The sequence below is a fragment of the Phasianus colchicus genome, chromosome 12 (assembly GCF_987193195.1).
Source record: "Phasianus colchicus chromosome 12, bPhaCol1.hap1.1, whole genome shotgun sequence".
In the NCBI taxonomy this organism is placed as follows: Eukaryota; Metazoa; Chordata; class Aves; order Galliformes; family Phasianidae; genus Phasianus; species Phasianus colchicus.
In genome coordinates this window covers 14,703,642-14,720,378 of record NC_143447.1, presented here as the reverse complement: position 1 = coordinate 14,720,378, position 16,737 = coordinate 14,703,642, and the positions used below count along the sequence as shown (strand labels likewise).

Sequence of the window (16,737 nt, the reverse complement as noted above, 5' to 3'; positions counted from 1 at the left end):
GAAATTTCCATTGGTGACCCTCATCCATGCGGACGGATGTGATCCAAGCTCCATTTATACCCACGGTGGGTGGCTGCGGGGGAGCGACGACAGCCTCTGCAACCTCTCACAGTCAGGTGAAATAACACGTTCAAACATTCATTCGTGCTCAGATGCCGAAATGAAGGGTTTTTTTTTCCCAGTCAAAACCCCGAAGTTAAAAATCTGAAGATCTATCCAACGATTAGATATGGTTTTGCACAGTCAAGAAGTTTAAGGGCATATCGGTGTATGGAATTGTGTTGTTGCCATTTATGGCATATCATATTTTTATCTAATTATGGACTCTACAATGGTTTCCATTTCCCATACTTCATTTAAGACTAAATTACTAGGTAACAGATTGAGGCTGGAACATGGAAAAACAATTTTAAAGTAGTGAAAGTGGCTTCACGTGATAGGGAAGAGCACTTCATCTTACAGCTGGTTTAGTCACACAAGAATAATTTGACTGTAGACTAATCCTAGGAAGTTCAAAAGCCACTACTTTATGGATACCATTTACCAGCGATGAAGGAAGAAATTTGCCCTCCACTGATGTTCTGAATGGTCTTATAAGGTGTGAACGAAGCATTTCCCCCTTCAATGTGACCACTGGGATTATAGTTGTCTATATTTTATTTTAATTGTTGTTCATTTTCCAGGGATCAATACTTAGTTCTTAGAAAAGATGCAAAAAAAATCCAGTAGCGTTAGGCAGAGAATTACTACGCACCTTAAGAATTAATATGTAGGTAATGAAATCTACACTGCAGCGTGAGCCAATTTAAGATTCTCTACAACACTGATCTTCCTTTTCAAGATGCAGAGGGGAAAAAATCATGTTGTATAACACAAGCTGTCAAGATAGAACAGGGGCCAGGTAGCTTATCACATCAGCATGTTGGACTCAATCAGTCATTTGACAAAACAGCTTCAGTAGTGCTTTGGGAAGAGAGATAAAAAAGCCAGCACATGGGGCAGAGAGGCCACTGGTTATCTCAGAAACTGATGGCAGGGTTTCTTGCCACCAACTCTGCTTGACTCTCTATAGAAGAGACCCCGTGTTTGACACACAGCAAGAGCTCTGAGCAGAAGAAAGCATTGGGCAAGACTGGTCACTGGAGATTTTTCCCCATGCCAGGTATGACAATGGGTCCGCATTAGAGCAGAAAATAAAAAGTGCCAGGGGGGAAAGCCATGGTAGCCACGCACATCATTGTTTTTCCTGTCCCCAGATCAGGTTTGTTGCTATCATTTGTGAACTGCAGAGATCTGCATGGAAAATGTTCTTTTCCTTTCTTACCTCAAATCATGTGGAGGAGGAGGTGCTCACAGCTGCTGTGCAGAGTAGTACAAGGCTGGAAATTTTCAGATGGATTTTTTTTTCCCATTAGAAATTTTTAAATTCAGCAAAAAAGAAGTATCCCAATCTGCTGGAATTCCTGTGCAAATCCCCCAGACATCTAAAGCAACCATCCTTACCAGCCACACTTAAACCCTGCCTGGTTCTCTTCTGGGCAGGCACCCCAAAAGACTTCCTGGCAGCCCTGGTAATGCTTTGCTTGGCAGCAACTCCATTTCATAATTGTTTTTATTAAAAATTATGGCACGTTCCCCAGAATGAGCATTTCATCTTGTAAATCATGGAACTGCACTGATGTGATGGCTGTGTCTCCATAACTTCCACAGAGTGAGTCTCCTACATGTGATTGATAAAAATCTTTGTAAAGATTCTCCCCAAATGACCAGGAGATCTTAGAATCACACACATGATTTTCTTGTGTCAATTTTTTTAACAGACATAGTTTGATTACAGCTGAGTGTATGCTGGGTTCTGTTCCACATACAGAAGAGAGAAGCAGCTGTAATGTATGAAATGAAAGCACAGAATCACAAAGAATAGAAACGACCACTAAGATCAGGTCCAACCATCAATCCATCACCACCAGGTCAATCAAACTATGCTCAATGTTCACATCCAGCCTGCTGAAGCTTACCTGCCAGTTAGAAAGCTGTGCTAGCCATGCATATATATTTGACTCTAACCACCTCACTTTTACCTTCCTCAAAAATAGAAACCAGCACCAAACAGAAAGAGTCACCCACCACTGAGAGGAAGGGCAAAGTTGTATTGAGAGGGCATGGAAATACAACAAAGAGGCTCCTAGAATTAGAAATAAGCTGGCTTTGGAGATCTGCAAAGAAGTTGAACCCCAGTATTTCTGATTTCTGGACGACAGATAAAACAGAGGTGTATTTTGGAAAATATGCCTGGTTGGGAAAGATTCAAAGCTTTGTTCCCGACAGACTGAGTTTATGACAACCTATAATTTGGGGGGGAGGTCAGAGAGAGCCTCAGTCTTCTCCTGAGCCAAAGCAGGTGTTGAACAAAGGGGTGAGTCTGTGAGTGGTGATCATGAAGGTGCACAGATTTGGTGGAGGCCTTGGGTGTGAAAACTAGATGGGAGGAGGGTCAGTAAAATCCCAACTCCACCTTCTAAAAAGCCAGGAGCCTCTCTGCCAGCCAGTGCCCAGCATCACTCCTCCTTTCCCTTGCTTCCAACCAAATGAGCTCTGTTTCTGCTTCTCCACAGCTCTCTATGTGATACAGCATCTCTTGCAGGCCAGGAATGGTTTCTCATCGTTGCCTGTGCAAATCAAATGATTTGTGTCCCATTGTAATGAAAATCGATCCAATGGCCATCCAAGCCCAGGAGGAGAGCTGGCAGCTTCCCCTGATATTTCAAAAAAATTCACTGTATTTTCTCTGCTAAATGATGCTATGGACAGAAGCACTAAGACCATTCTCCGTGTCAGTTCCAGAGACAGATATTTCAGGGAGAAGCAATTAACCACCAGTGATTACTTTTTTCACCCAACAACTAATTGCAAGGCAATTAAGCTGGGGAGAGGAGGTGGCTGTGATGGAGGGGACTGTCAGCCCCAGTGCCTGGCAGAATCAAAGTGTTGCTACATCACCTGTGAGGTACAGTTACCAAAGCACTCTATTTTGATACGCGGTAATTATGCTCCCATCTCTCTTTTTGTCCCTTTTGTTTGCTGCTGCTACTGAATTTCAGGCACTGTGGATGGTGGTAGAGAAAGACTGAGAAATCCCTTAAAAACCTCCACAAGGAGAGCAATTTTTCAGACCAACGTTTAAAGAAGGAGCAGGGCCCCTCCAATGATTAATCCCAGTAATTATTCATCAAGCCAGGTGGTAGGACAGCAGCATTAAGGGCTGTGATGAGTAAGGTTTTCTGGCCCTGAACTTAGAAACTAAGAACATCAGCAAACGTGCAGGCAGCAGCTAGCAGAAGTACAACATTAGTTTTACTCCCTGTGCTATTAAAATTTGTATTTCTACTGGCAGACTGCAGTTACCAAACCATCATAAATCTCTCTGTGGAGCCAGTTCCCTAAGCACCGCTGGTTTAGCTTTAATCCTTTGGGCTGTTGTAATCCTTTGCACTCCAGGAGGCTCGAGTCACCCAGCTCTGTGTGTGGCAGTCATTCGGAGGCATTTTGGTCTTAAATCAGCCAGAAGGGTAACCAAGTTGTGGTGACATCCAGCTATAGTATTGGTGGACAATGTTTAATCCTCGGGGTGATACGCAGCACAGAGATCAGTTTGCTGCGGTCGCAGCAGAGTTGGTCAGGCTGTGGGTTCCATGAGTTCCCAGCTTTGTATTTCACAGCAGCACGCTGACCTCCAGGACTCAAACACAAATCCCCTTCCTTGAAATGTCACTTCTTGTCTCCTTTTACTGAATGTAATTTTGCATGGAACAGAACGATGCCCCAGATTTCCAGTGCAGAGAGCTCCTTCTGTTAAGTCAGAGCTCTGCATATTTTATCATAGAAGCTGGATAATAGACTTTTTGATTGGACGAGTGATCTGTTGTAGGAAATGTTTCCAGTACATAGGGTTTTCCTACAGTCTCCTTCCCAGATCAGGGAGCTGCAGGGAACCAGGCAGCATCAGCCCCCAACCATCATCTCAAACCTGCCCTGAAATTACACTTGGGTAACTCCATCGAAATCAACAAGAATTTTTACAGTGTGATCATGAAGAAAACTTTGTTGTTGTTGTTTTTTAAAGGTACACTTACTTCGTTTGTTTTTTTCTTTCCCCCTGGAAATAGGCATACTGAGAGCATTCTCCTTCCTTCTTGCTCCCTTGTGTGTGTACTCCTTGTGAAAGTTCCCATTGTTGAAAATGACTGTACAAAAAAGGCAAAAAAGAGACAAGTTAGTGACTTTTTTCTTTTTCTTCCCTTCAAGCTCTCCTCTACAGAGGAGCTTGCAAGAAGTGAAGAGAGAATATGAGAATTTGATGCTGCCTTTAGACATGTGCAAATCTAAAGCGAAGGTATGAGTGCCCTTAAAACGTCAGCCGAAAAGCAAATAGCACTTCTATCAGAGTACCAAAGAGAATGTTAATTGCTCCCTAGTGATAGAGATCTAAGCTATAGAGAAATGAAAAGATTGCCCCTCATCACACACACAGAATCACAGCATTTTGACCACTAATCTCATTGACCACTGGAAAGTCTTTCTTTTGGTTAGTCTGCTGCTCTCTCCTGAATGCCAAAATATGGATTTCCAACCAGAAGCCTCTGGGGAAGTAGTGTTAATCTTGGGTTAAACTGCTGCATCTGATCTGTCACTGCAAAGAAGCATTTTAACATCATGTTGACACCAATATCTCACCAGCATCTGTCCTCATGAATGAGAGAATCCACCAAAGGAAGCTTCATCTTATCCCAGAGAGACAGACAATAATACAGTTACGGAGCCAGCTTCCAAATGCTCAGCAAAAGATGACTTGTGCAGAGAGATTGCCTGCATCACAGTGCAGCACAAACCAACACCCTCCTGTAGCTTCTGTTTAGTTGATTTAGTCATCAGTAATATTATAATGACAGCAGCAGGAAATTCAGCTAGCTCTCATCATCTAAATTCTCATACAAGACTCTGCATGGGTTTGTTGAAGCCTGAAATGTGGCAATCAGTTCTATCAGAGCCTTTGATAACTAAGCAAGGTAGAAAGAAAAATAAAGTAGTTACCAATAAAACACAGCAACAACAGCAAGAGAGTCCTACATCCTGCTACATTCCAATATTTGTTAGATAAGTTCTTTTTTTTATTGTTAATTTTATTTCAGACTATTACAACTCTAAGTGCACAATATTGAACACGTAATGGTTCATTTAATTTAGAACAAAATCTATAATCCACTGACATGTAACCAAGTCTCAGAACTATCATCCTACAGCAAAGTCAATCTTTCCTTGCTGTCTCTCCCTAAGAAAGCTCGAAGCTCCTTTCTTTTCTACATGGTTCTGGTTCCTGTTCTGCTGTGAAAACAACTCTTTGTAATCCTCATTCTTCACTCATCAAATTGCCTCAAGAAAGCAGTAATAAGAAGATGCTGAGAAAGGTTCAATAGTTGAAAGCTCAATGTCTGAAATATCCCCTGAACTCAGTTTGTCTAATCAATCTTAGTTTGTATACATATTTATTTTTAATAAGCAAAAAACATTTTCCCCATAAAGGATCTGATCTGAAGGGGGTCTTATGAGGAAAAGCATTCAGCAGCTTCACTACAAATAACATCTCTAATCTTGCCTGCAATGAAGGTATTGTTCTCCACATAAATGCTGTGGTATCTTTGTGAAGCATTAGATATTAGCTATCCGGACTGTATAGACATACAGTGCCATTAGTGTATCAGAGCACATTTCTTCTTCTGTCATCTGTAACCTCCTATCCAATATTTTACTGGCTTTCCAGTCCCTTTCCAGGCTGAGATTCAGACTCCACACCAGTAGAGCAGAGCTAATTGAGAGAAGACAAATGTTTGCTGTTGGACCTCTGAAGACTGCTGTGATCCTGGTTCCCAGCTGTCTTCTAGGATGACCAATTCATTTTGGCTGAATCACATAATTAAATGCATGAGTACAATTCTCCTCAGTCAGCCTCTAATCTTTCCTCATGTGACTGCAGATCTCTGAACTTGTCTTGCACTGTGGTGCTGAAGGATTAGTTATTTTCTTCCATTAGGAAGCATTAAGTCAATGGAAGGTTTGATCTCTTCCAGAGATCACGGAGTTCAGTTGGAAAGGACCCTGAAAAGTCATCTAGTCCAACTCCCCTGCAATGACTCCAACTCCCCTGCAATGAACAGGGACATGCTTCCCACCAGCCAGGTACACACCTTGGGTACTGCTGGGTAAACTTCAGGTACAAAAAGATGCTTGAGATGACTCTGTAAATAGCTTACAGGAGAACAGGTAACAAAGGAGAGAACTTAGCAATTCAAATCAAATAGCCACACAAGGGAATACAGTTATTCATTAATTTATTTCAGTTAAAACCTGTGTACAAGTTTATGCACTTATTTTGCCTCTCAGAATCTTTTCAAGCATCATCAGTTCTCATCTAACAGGAGGCATTACTTCTACTGGTGCTCAGAATCCTCTCCTTTCTGCACCAAAGCCTTCCCAAGCCACCAGTACCTAACCTAGCACTCCTTACCCATGTCCAAGCACTTCTGCTGATCATCAGCTCTGAACTCTTTTCCATTTCTCATAGAATCATGAGTTGGAAGAGACCTGGTCATCTAGTCTAAAGTAAGCATTTTTGCTACCACTATCACATTTCTTCTCTGCAGCACACCCATAGTGCTGCTCCAAGCTGGGGCCCAGCAGATGCTGAAGGTGGTTGACAGTGAGAAGCACTGAGCATCCCAGTATGCCACCTGGAATCGCCCTGTGGCCACGTACCAATGAGCTGCCTTCCTAGTGACAGCAGCAACTGATGGGAGCAGTGCTTGGGTCCTCCAGCTGCAACCTTCCTTCCGCCTGGGAAAGTCAGTGCCTAGTTCTTACCATCAGATGGACTTCCAGCATCCTGACACGTCCATCCCTTCTAGCAAAGAAAAATGCTTAATAAACAAAATCCCTACCCCAGCGTTTTGAGAACATTTTCCAATAAAATGAATCAGATAAAAATAAAGGGAAATTTCCAACAGATGAAACTGGCGCAGGCTGTCAGCGCTGCTGCACTGAAACAATCAGTCATACCTGGAAGCTAAGCTCCCTTGAAAGGCAATTGCATCTTCGTGTTGGTAATGCTTTTTGTCATCGCAGTATGTCTGTAAGGTACCTCCAGCCCAAGCACGCCTAGTTTAACATAATCCCTTCTGATAGCAAATAGAATTTTAGCTGTAGTCAAAAGGGCTTGACAGACTTGCTTTCAGTTTTGTACCATCCAGGATATAAGCAGGGAAAAACAACAAGAACCACACATCAGCTTGCTTATATTTTAAAAAATACGAATTTCAGAAACCATGACCGCTTTCTGATGACTCTATAATTAACGTGCACGATTAGTGCACAGACAACATTAGGGATAACAAAGCAAACCAGCAGTAGCTACTCCTTGAGTGACTCCAAGTCACCCCTGATTATCAGCACCATCAAAGAAGGAAATGAGCAAGGCCAAGTGATTTATGCTCCAGATGTAACACACTCCCCCACATTACGGTTAGCATGGCTACGTTGTCCTCAGAACTGACTACAGTGGTTCCACATGAAGGAAGAATTTGGATTAGCACGTGCTGAAGAATGAGCATTTGCCAAAAGGAAACAAAGCAAGCAGTGGGAAAGGCATTAGTTGGATTCGTTTTGCAATGTGACTTTTTTAGGTTCCCTTGGAAACAGTTTGGAGTTTGACATCTGATGCTTTCTAAATACATTGCTGTGTTTGTAGCGTTTTGAGAGAGAACCTGTAATCATCACAGCCTCTTTAATGCACCACAATGAAACCTGACTGTAGCAATAAATCATAACTCATCCTATTCTATTCGCATTGATTTTGGTGGAATAAGGACTTAGCCCAAAGGAATAAAACCATGTGAATGGTTTGTTAGCTTCCTATCACCTCTTTCTCTTTTCATTACTGCTTTTCTTTCTGTTCTGATGTCTGATCATGAAAGGTAATTTAGTAAATAATTCTGGTGAAGGATTGGTGTTCTCGTTATACATGAGAAAACAACTTGTTTTTCACCTACAAGGAGATTAGGAGGGGTTAAATCTTACCAAACGCATAAGCAATGTGATGCTGGGTTTGTCTCCTGAGTGGCTGAGAATAATACAAGATTTTTGACCTTCAGGAACAAGTATTTCCACCTGTGTCAAAACTCACTGGTTAGGAGGCTCTCTGTGTATGCAGCATTCCTGGGACAGAGACCAAGAAGTGACACAGCTCCTCCTCACACTGACTTTTCAGAGTGCAGGAACAGAATTTTCTTCCAAAATCACTTCTTACAGCATTGAGGGGTGAGGCAGCTGGCTGAGCTAGAAGTGATGGCTGCCACAATGAACTAACTTAAATTTCCCAAATCATTTCTTTTTTCAGTTTACCGGGCTGAACATCCTGGTCTCAAAAAGACAGATTACTGCAGATCAGGCTCTGGCTACCAGTAAGGATGCAGAATGTATTTGATTAGCTTAGGGTGGGATATCCTAGGAGAAACTGAGCCCAACTCCTAGCTAGAAACTGTGATGCAAGCTTAACAGCTGCGAGGGTTAGATAACATTTCCATTAATCAGCTGCTAGCAATACAATGACCCCTGCATTTCAGGGAACAATTGCCTCTGCAGGACTGCACCTCTTCTGCTCAGCCTATGGCTCTTGAACCTCTTGGCCAAAGAGTCTGGAAAATTCAGACATAAGAGAAGAAAAATCCTCTGGATTATTCCTTTGTCTCTGTTGGCACTCTGCTCTGTCATCCTTCAGCTGCCAGCAGTGCTCCATTAGGGCAAAACCCCTCTCAGGGAGCCTATGGTTTACTAAGGCACAACACAAGCAATACCCTAAAAGCCTCTCATTTAGCTCAGGTGTTAAGCAGTAGGAGAGAGAGGTTAAAAGGAACATTTTCAAAGCATGGCAGAAGATTTAGTGGTAGAACTTCCATTGACATTAAATCCCAGACATCAGTGTGAAAATTTACCACGTAAGTGCTACCTTAAATCTATAATGCGGTAATGGTATTAAAGAAGGCAGAGACATTAAGCACGGAACTTAAATCTTGGATTGCCATAATGCTATTAAATGGACGATCGCAGATCTAGCACTTACTTTAGATTAATTATGTGAGAGGGATGTGCTGGACCGACCAGCGCTGCCATAGGCAAACTGCTTATTAAGAAGGTTATTCTCTTTTCTTTTTCTTCCTAAATACCTCTTAAACACTCCATCAGCTCCATCTGAATGGGAAGAGGGGACATCACTGAGGTCACCTGCAGGTGAGTGTTCCCTGAGGCCCACTCACAGCCTGGGCAGCAGAACCAGTTGTCCTTATGCCCATGAAGATTACAAAGCGGAAGGCAACCCCCTTTCCACCAAGCAATGTCTTATATTGTTACACTGCACTATTTTGTACAGCGAGCTGGATTTTGCAGGGGAGGATGAAGGGCAGGAGAAGCTTTGCTGAACACTCCCAAGCCTTGAGCCACAGAATTATTAAAATTGGAAAACATCACCAAGACCATCTAGTCCAACCATTGACCCATCCTCACCATGCACACTAAGCCATGAAAAATTTTCTCCCACAAACCTTCCAGCCGCTCTGCCCAAAGCCTGTAGCAGTGCCTGGGGTTGTTGAAACCAATGTGCAGGAATCCAGCACTTCATCTTGTTGAACTTCAACCCATTGGCCTTGACCTATCAACCCAACCTGTCCAGATCCCTCTGTAGGACCCTCATACCCCCAAGCAGATCAACACTTCCTCCCAACTTAGTGTCATATGCAAACTTACTGAGGGTGCACCCCATCTCCTCACATACATCATTAATAAAGATATTAAACAGGGACAGCCCCAGCATTCACCCTGGGGAACCGCCCTGGTCACCAGCTGGATATAACTCCACTCACCACCACTCTCTGAACCAGTGAAGCCTGCCTGCAGAGAGGATGCCAATCTTCTTAAGCACTGTTTTCACAAAACAGAGCTGCTAAAATGTTTCTCTTAAAAAAACACTATTTTTTTTTCTTCTGAGAAATGCAGTTAAGATCTGTTTGAAGCTTCTGAGAAGCTTAATGAACCATGGCTATGCCTGTAGCTTTTTCACAATTGAAAACTTTTGTTTCTAATTAACTTCATTAATAGTAGTTAGAGGCACGTTGGCCAATATTTACCGAGAGCTGACGTTACTGAAAGCACCAGTGGACTCAGTGCACAGCTAATGGAATCCCTAGAGAAAGCTCTACCAGAGTTGAACTCGCCTTGGCCAATTTGTTTCTACTTTGCAAAAGCATGTAAAAATTTAAAAAAATAAATAAAAAATGAAAGCCTCATTGATGCAGTTATTTAAAAAGCCACATGGCTGTTAAGGACTTTCCTAACCCTGCTGAGGCTGTTGCTGATAGCTGTGCTCTCACAAGGAACTCACTGCAGGAACATACCTTCGGGCTGAGAGTGGCTGCTTCAGAACAGCCCAGACATGATGGTGCTGGAGGGAAGGCTCTGCAGAAACATCTGTTCCCAAAGAGCACACAGAATGCACTCTGCTTGGTGGCACCAAGGGACATCACTGAGTCCTGCTGCCTGCAATGCTTTGGATGACTTTAGTCAATCCAGCATAATCTGGGATGTATGGGCAGCCAAGGAGCAAACATCAAGTGGTGGTTTATAATGAGACCTCCCTACCAAAAACAGCTTTCCTCATCAGCGTGGCATCAGACTTCTCCATCAGGTCTGGGTTTGCAGAGCAGCTCCACGGATGCAGTCCTCCTGCTGCCTGGACATCACTGCCCCAACATACTGACCTCCTGTGAAACTGCACAACTCTGTCATCATTGCAAGAAAAGGGGCTGGAACTCCTGACCATGACTTACACAGATTCCTCTTTTTCCTTCATCTTTTACCTCTTTCTGATTCCCTCTTATTTGCAGTATATCCTTCAGGGGACACTGTTGAGCTACCTACTATATATCTAAAATATATACATCTGAGTTGGCCTGCATATGAAAACAGATAAGTCTCTTTGACTTACATCTGTGGTCAGCCTCTCCAGATTATAGTGTTTTACCAAGAGACTTCTACTGAACAGAAAAATGTTTCAACTACATTCCCCTTTTAATGTCACAAGAGCAGTTCTATTGGCCCGAAGATTCTGCATGCTTCTCTGCAGCCCTTTCGGCTTTCACTCCTGTAGACAGGGTTTCAAGGTGCTCTGTCAAATGCTGGAAGAAAAAGATATTTCAAGTCCCTTGGGACCAGAATCTTCTCCTGGCTTTGCTGCAGTTTTTCTCTTTTTTTGACATGAGAATTCAAATCACGAGATGGCAAAGGGAAACTAGAAGTGAGGAAAGAGCTTAGTGGCTAGTAGCCACAGAAGCAGGAAGGATTGTTGTCATAGGAAGGCTTAGGTTGGAAGAGACCTCAAAGATCATCTAGTTTTAATCTGCTGTCTATATGAACTGGAGAGAGCTGAGGGTGGGGGCAGATATGAGACTCCAAATTCAATTTTTGGCCACACTCCGTTCCTGTAAGTTTTAAAACCATCTCACTGAAATCTGTTTCTCCAAGACAAAAAAAAAAAACACCAAAAAACTAATTAAAAGAAAATTAAAAAGACTGAAGAAAGACATCCCTACAAGGCTCAGTCTAACAGGAAGCAGGGGAATAAGTGGCCAAGGGAGGATGAATGCCCTCCCACACTGGAGATAGGGAAGAATGTTGCGCTGGAACAGATTTGGCAAAGCTGAAGTCCCTTAGCACACTGCTGCTGTCGTTGCAGCTGGGAACATGTTTGTGCCTATGCTGCTTTCCATGCAGACCTCAAATAGAAGGATAGATCTCTGGAGAGCAACAGTACCCCCAGATTTATACTGGGAATAAACATCCCTTTTCATTTTTAATTCTGAAAAAATGCAAGGGCTTCTGATCCCCCCTCCCTTGCAAGGACCTCACAAGAGGATGCCTGGTACCTTAATTAATAACTTAAAAGCCAAGATTCATGCTGATAATTCCTTAGATGAGAAGGGAAAGATCAGTATTAAATATGGCTTTAAATAATCAAAGAGGTATATTGAAGGCAGACAGGAACTTAGGAAATGACAGTGCTTTTATGTAATCTATCAGAATGAGTGAAGAAACGTTCCCATGCAAAGACTAGAAGGAAGAACACTTTAATTGTCATCTCAGGGCCCAGCTCTGCTCCTGCCTTGTTATCAACAGCCAGAGACTGTTGATAACAAACTCCTAAGAAATGATTCTGCAAGTATTTTGTGCTTTGCATCCCTGACTTCAGATTCCAGTGCTGCTGCTGAGTCTGCCATGAGCTGTCAATAGGAAGTGAAGAAGAGATGAGTTGCTGCAATTACAGAGGCTAGAAGAGGTACACTATGCACACAGCAGCACAGTGCTTCTCAAGCTCTTAAGGTGCTTCCTTCACTGGCCAACTTCTGTGGTCTGTAAACAGGAGTGAGGCTTCAGGATGGTTTAACCATCCTTAAAGGGCTGAGGAGATTTTATCCATTTCAGCTCACTAAGCTTCCAGTACCAAATCCTGCTCTCTTGTAAGGCTCCATCGAAACCACCAGTTTCAATGGGTGCAAGAGTGGGTCCCTGGAGCACTTCAAGTAATTTAAACCACCCATAATCCCTGAAGCAGCTTAAGTGATAAGCTCCTTGTTCCAGAGTTCGAAGCCCACAGACCTTGCCTGTAACATACTCAGGATGTATCCCTGGCTGCAAGCATCCCCATGCATCTGCTTCAAAACTTAGTTGTGAACAACTCTAAGTGTTTTTGTTTTAGACGTAGAGGGACTTTTTTTTTGCTGCTTTTCAAATGCAGAATATTTCCAGCAGCACAGTCACGTTCCCTCAGCTCAGAAGGAGAAATGGGGTCAGAGGCTCTAGGTCCAGCCCTACTTCTGCTCACTGCCATGTTCCCAGCCAGCACCAGTGCCACTAGCAGTCCTTTAGAGGCTGTTCAGCATCCATCTACTTTAGAATGATAATAATAAAATAGCTGGGAAATACTCCAGGAAAATCTGGAAAATGGGAAAACAACTGTTTGAATTTATTCTCAACAGAAACCAGGACTGTCTGCAACCATGAGCCACACTTTTTCGAGGGAATCATTGCTCTTGAGATATCTCCTCCATCATGTAGGATGAGAGGGATATCTGAGCCCTGCAGGGACTCCTTATGGTTCCTGGGGACAAACGAGCCCTGATTCATGTTCGTTTGGATGAAAACTCTTACTGTTGAGTGAAGTTTGACACCAAGTGCATGGTAGAAGGGGTGAGCATCTCGGTGGCTTGTGAGAGCCAAGAAGTAGTCCATGGGCAGTAGTGGCACACATGGGTCAGTGCTCCTCACTCTGGGGGAAGAAGTGCTGCTTCCCCCAAACCCTGACCCTACATGGGATGACCCCTCTCCTGATGGCACCGAGACATTCAGAGAAGGATGGAGAAGGCAGCCCGTGCTTGCTAGCAACTGTTAGAGGCACCACTGCAAAGCCTTCTGAAAGATGATTAACTTCATTGCTGTCCTCCCCTCCAAACCCTGAGAGAAAGAGTCACACACTGCATGGACAGAAACAAGTTTAAATCTGCAGCTCAGCAGCTCCAGCAGCTTTCAGCATCCCAGCAGATTGCAAGCAGTGCTGGAGCAAGACTACTGCAAATAGATAAGTGTCCTTAAAGGGAAAGGAAGGCAGAGAAGGCAGACAACATCTCCACTGCTTTCCCATCCTTTCATTCATCCTGTCTCACACTTGCCTTTTCATCTCTTTTTCACACATCTTCACATCAATGCAATTATGGCCAGGTCTAGTCAAGGGGATTTTAGGAAACTTAAGTCTTGCTGAAATCAGAATGGTTTGCTACTCAGGATGCAATAGCAGAGACAGAGATGCTGTTGGGAGACCTTCATCAAGCTGTCTCCCTGGAGATGCCTGTCTCACTTTGCTGCAGGAGGTTCAACATTCTGCAGTAATGTGGGAGGCTCTTTTGGAGCCCAGCTCATATCTTAGCAAGCTCTGTGAGCAGAGATGGGATACTAACACCACAGCTCTCTGCTGCCCAGCCTAGTATGAAATCTTCGCTGTGTCTGCTTCGTCATGCCATCACTAAGCATCATCTCAGTATCTGTGCTGTCTTCTGTTAGCCTCTAGCCTCCTTGTCAGCCCAAGCTCAACTCTTTCTTTGAGGACACCAGAAATTTCCCTTCACATTATGCATACTCTTTTGCTACCTTCTCCCCCTTTCCTTCCTATTGTGCTCATCAACCTGTGTTTCCCTTCTTGACTCTATCCTCTTCATCACTTCCTTCTTAACCTCTGGTTGTCTCTGGATGCTCAATTACCTGCAGACGAGGACTCAGATCGGGCTGAATTCTGCCCACATTCACAGTCTTTCATAACCTCTCCCCTCTCCCTGGTTCTCCTTCCTCATCTACAAGCTGTAAAAGTGGGCATTACTAGGACAAGCCATGGCACCCATAGGGAGTCTTAAGAATGCCACTCTGCAAGAATGCAAATAGGAAAAATTTGCCAAAATTCTTTCAGGGACCCATAACCAGGGCTGCCACTGCCAGCAACACAGGAGGGACGAGGCCTCAGCTTTAGTGTATGTTTTCTACCCTATAACAAGAACAAAATTGCTGCCATTCTGGGAAAAAAAAAAAATGGATGCTGCAGGAGCAGGCTGCACAGACACTGATGGATGTTGGTAATATTTGCTGCCATTTTCCCTGGAGCCTTCTGTACTGAACAGGCAGAGCCCTTCCTGCTCTCCTGCCTTCTTTTCCACTCCTAGCATGACTGGCCTCCATGCCCATCCCCCTCTTCCCTTTTTCTCTGCTTTCTCACCATCTTCCTGCACTCAAGTTAAGCCATCCACATTGGCATCATGTTTGCAGCCATCCACTCACTGTCCTACCTCCAATTCTCATTAGTCCTTCAGAACAAAGAACATCTACTTGACCTTCTTTGACCAATGTACCTCTTATGTACCTACAGCAGCAGATTCTGTGCTGAAGCAGATGTAGAGCATCGCACCTCCACTAGCTTTACACCAGGAAGCCTCTCACCAGGTGATACCATCCACCAAAAATCTGCTCATCAAGATGGGCCCCTTCAACTACCACTGCAGCTTCCATAGCAGTTGTCAACTCTTTTCTCTAAAACACAATTAAAAACTCCACATAAGTTTGCATTCAGACATTCGCTGCTCAGAAAAAAAATCATGGCTACTTTTGTGTGCAGAGTGATAAGGAAACATTGCAGAAAAAAATGCCTAAGGTATACATGGGAATTAGATCCCCAGCTCTTATTAAAAGTAAGCAAAATAGTTGCCTATGAGTGGTTTGTGTCTTGGAAAAAGCTCTTTTGATTTTGAATGGCTCCTCCTGCACAGCATGTCTCAGGGCAGCCAGAGGACATACAGCTTTCCATTCAACTTTGTGACTTAGGAACATTTGCTTTGCAGACTGAGAAACCAAATTCCATTTTAATGCTCAGTCACACACCTATGGGTTTAGCCTGGACAAGTGCTCACAGACCTCTCATCCTGCATGGCTTCTTGGAATCAATCACTGGAAAGCAGTGATGCTCTCTGCTGGATGTAGTCCACTGGATGCTCTCCTTTGCTCTGATTAATAATGGAAAAATAAGCTTCTTTACAGAATTAAATATCCGGAAAGCAGGTCCAAAATCCAGAGCAGGGTGTGCAGAAAAGAATGGGAGCAGGGGGACAGAGATCCCTGCCACCACACCAGAGTTCACAAGGAGAGGAGGCCCAGGAGACCCACTAGTGCCAGAGATCCATTTAGTTTGCAGAGTAATGCACGAAGCAGCTTTTTATGAAGCTACGTTAATTTAATTAATCTGGAAACAATTAAAAAAATAACTCACAGTAGTGTTACTTTTAAATAATACCAAGTATTTCCATAGATTTCAACAGGCCAAAATCGAGCATTCTTTGTAGCTCCATCTGCCTAAAGGCATCTATCTTATCTGATCATTTCCATGGCAACAGCTCTGGGATTAGAAAGGGATGAATGTTTAGGAATAGTTGTTGGAATTTCATGGAAGACGATGAACTGAGGATTACTTCACTACCTCCATGTTACCATGGAAATGCACATTTACAAATTGCATAGGATTTAGAACACTGCTGTTACTAGGATATAATTGTGCTGCTTCTCTGAAGAGATCCTGGAAGAGAGGGCTCCTCTTCCAGTGCACACATCTCTGCCCCACTGAGCAGAGTGATGCAGAACCAGAGCAGTGCCAGCTGTGGAAATGGTAATGGATGGCAGCTCCTGGGCCGTCAGCACACTGAACCTCTTAAGCAAAATCTGGGTAATGAGAAGGGCACAAATGATGAGTGCACCTCACTCAAAAAACACTAATCAAGCACGCACTCTCAAAAATATATATTTTTAAAAATATATTTAGCAAATGAAGGAGTTTATGAAATAACACATCAGATAATGACTAGAAGGTTTTGGGTCAGATATTAGGAAAGATTTCTATTCTGAAAGAGTGGTGAGGCATTGGAATAGGCTGCCCAGGGCGGTGGAGTCATCTCTGGTAGATGTGTCACTTAGGGACATGGCTTAATGTGCAGTACTGGTGGGGATGGGTCAACGGTTGGACCAGATGATCTTAAAGATCTTTTCCAACCTTTA

The 16,737-nt window shown here is 43.4% G+C and overlaps 1 protein-coding gene across 5 annotated transcripts in view; it reads right to left on the bottom strand.

Annotated features, from left to right (window-relative positions):
• Positions 1-16,737, bottom strand: part of LOC116225403 (uncharacterized) — a 65,585-nt gene that overhangs the window by 24,798 nt on the left and 24,050 nt on the right. For all 5 annotated transcript variants that reach the window (XR_016470433.1, XM_090149037.1, XM_090149036.1 and 2 more), the window contains one exon: positions 4,134-4,244. Coding sequence is in view for 4 of the 5 variants with exons in the window: in XM_090149037.1 (XP_090005163.1) it covers positions 4,134-4,244 (111 nt within the window). In the remaining variant the exon portion in view is untranslated. The remainder of the gene's footprint in view (positions 1-4,133; positions 4,245-16,737) is intronic.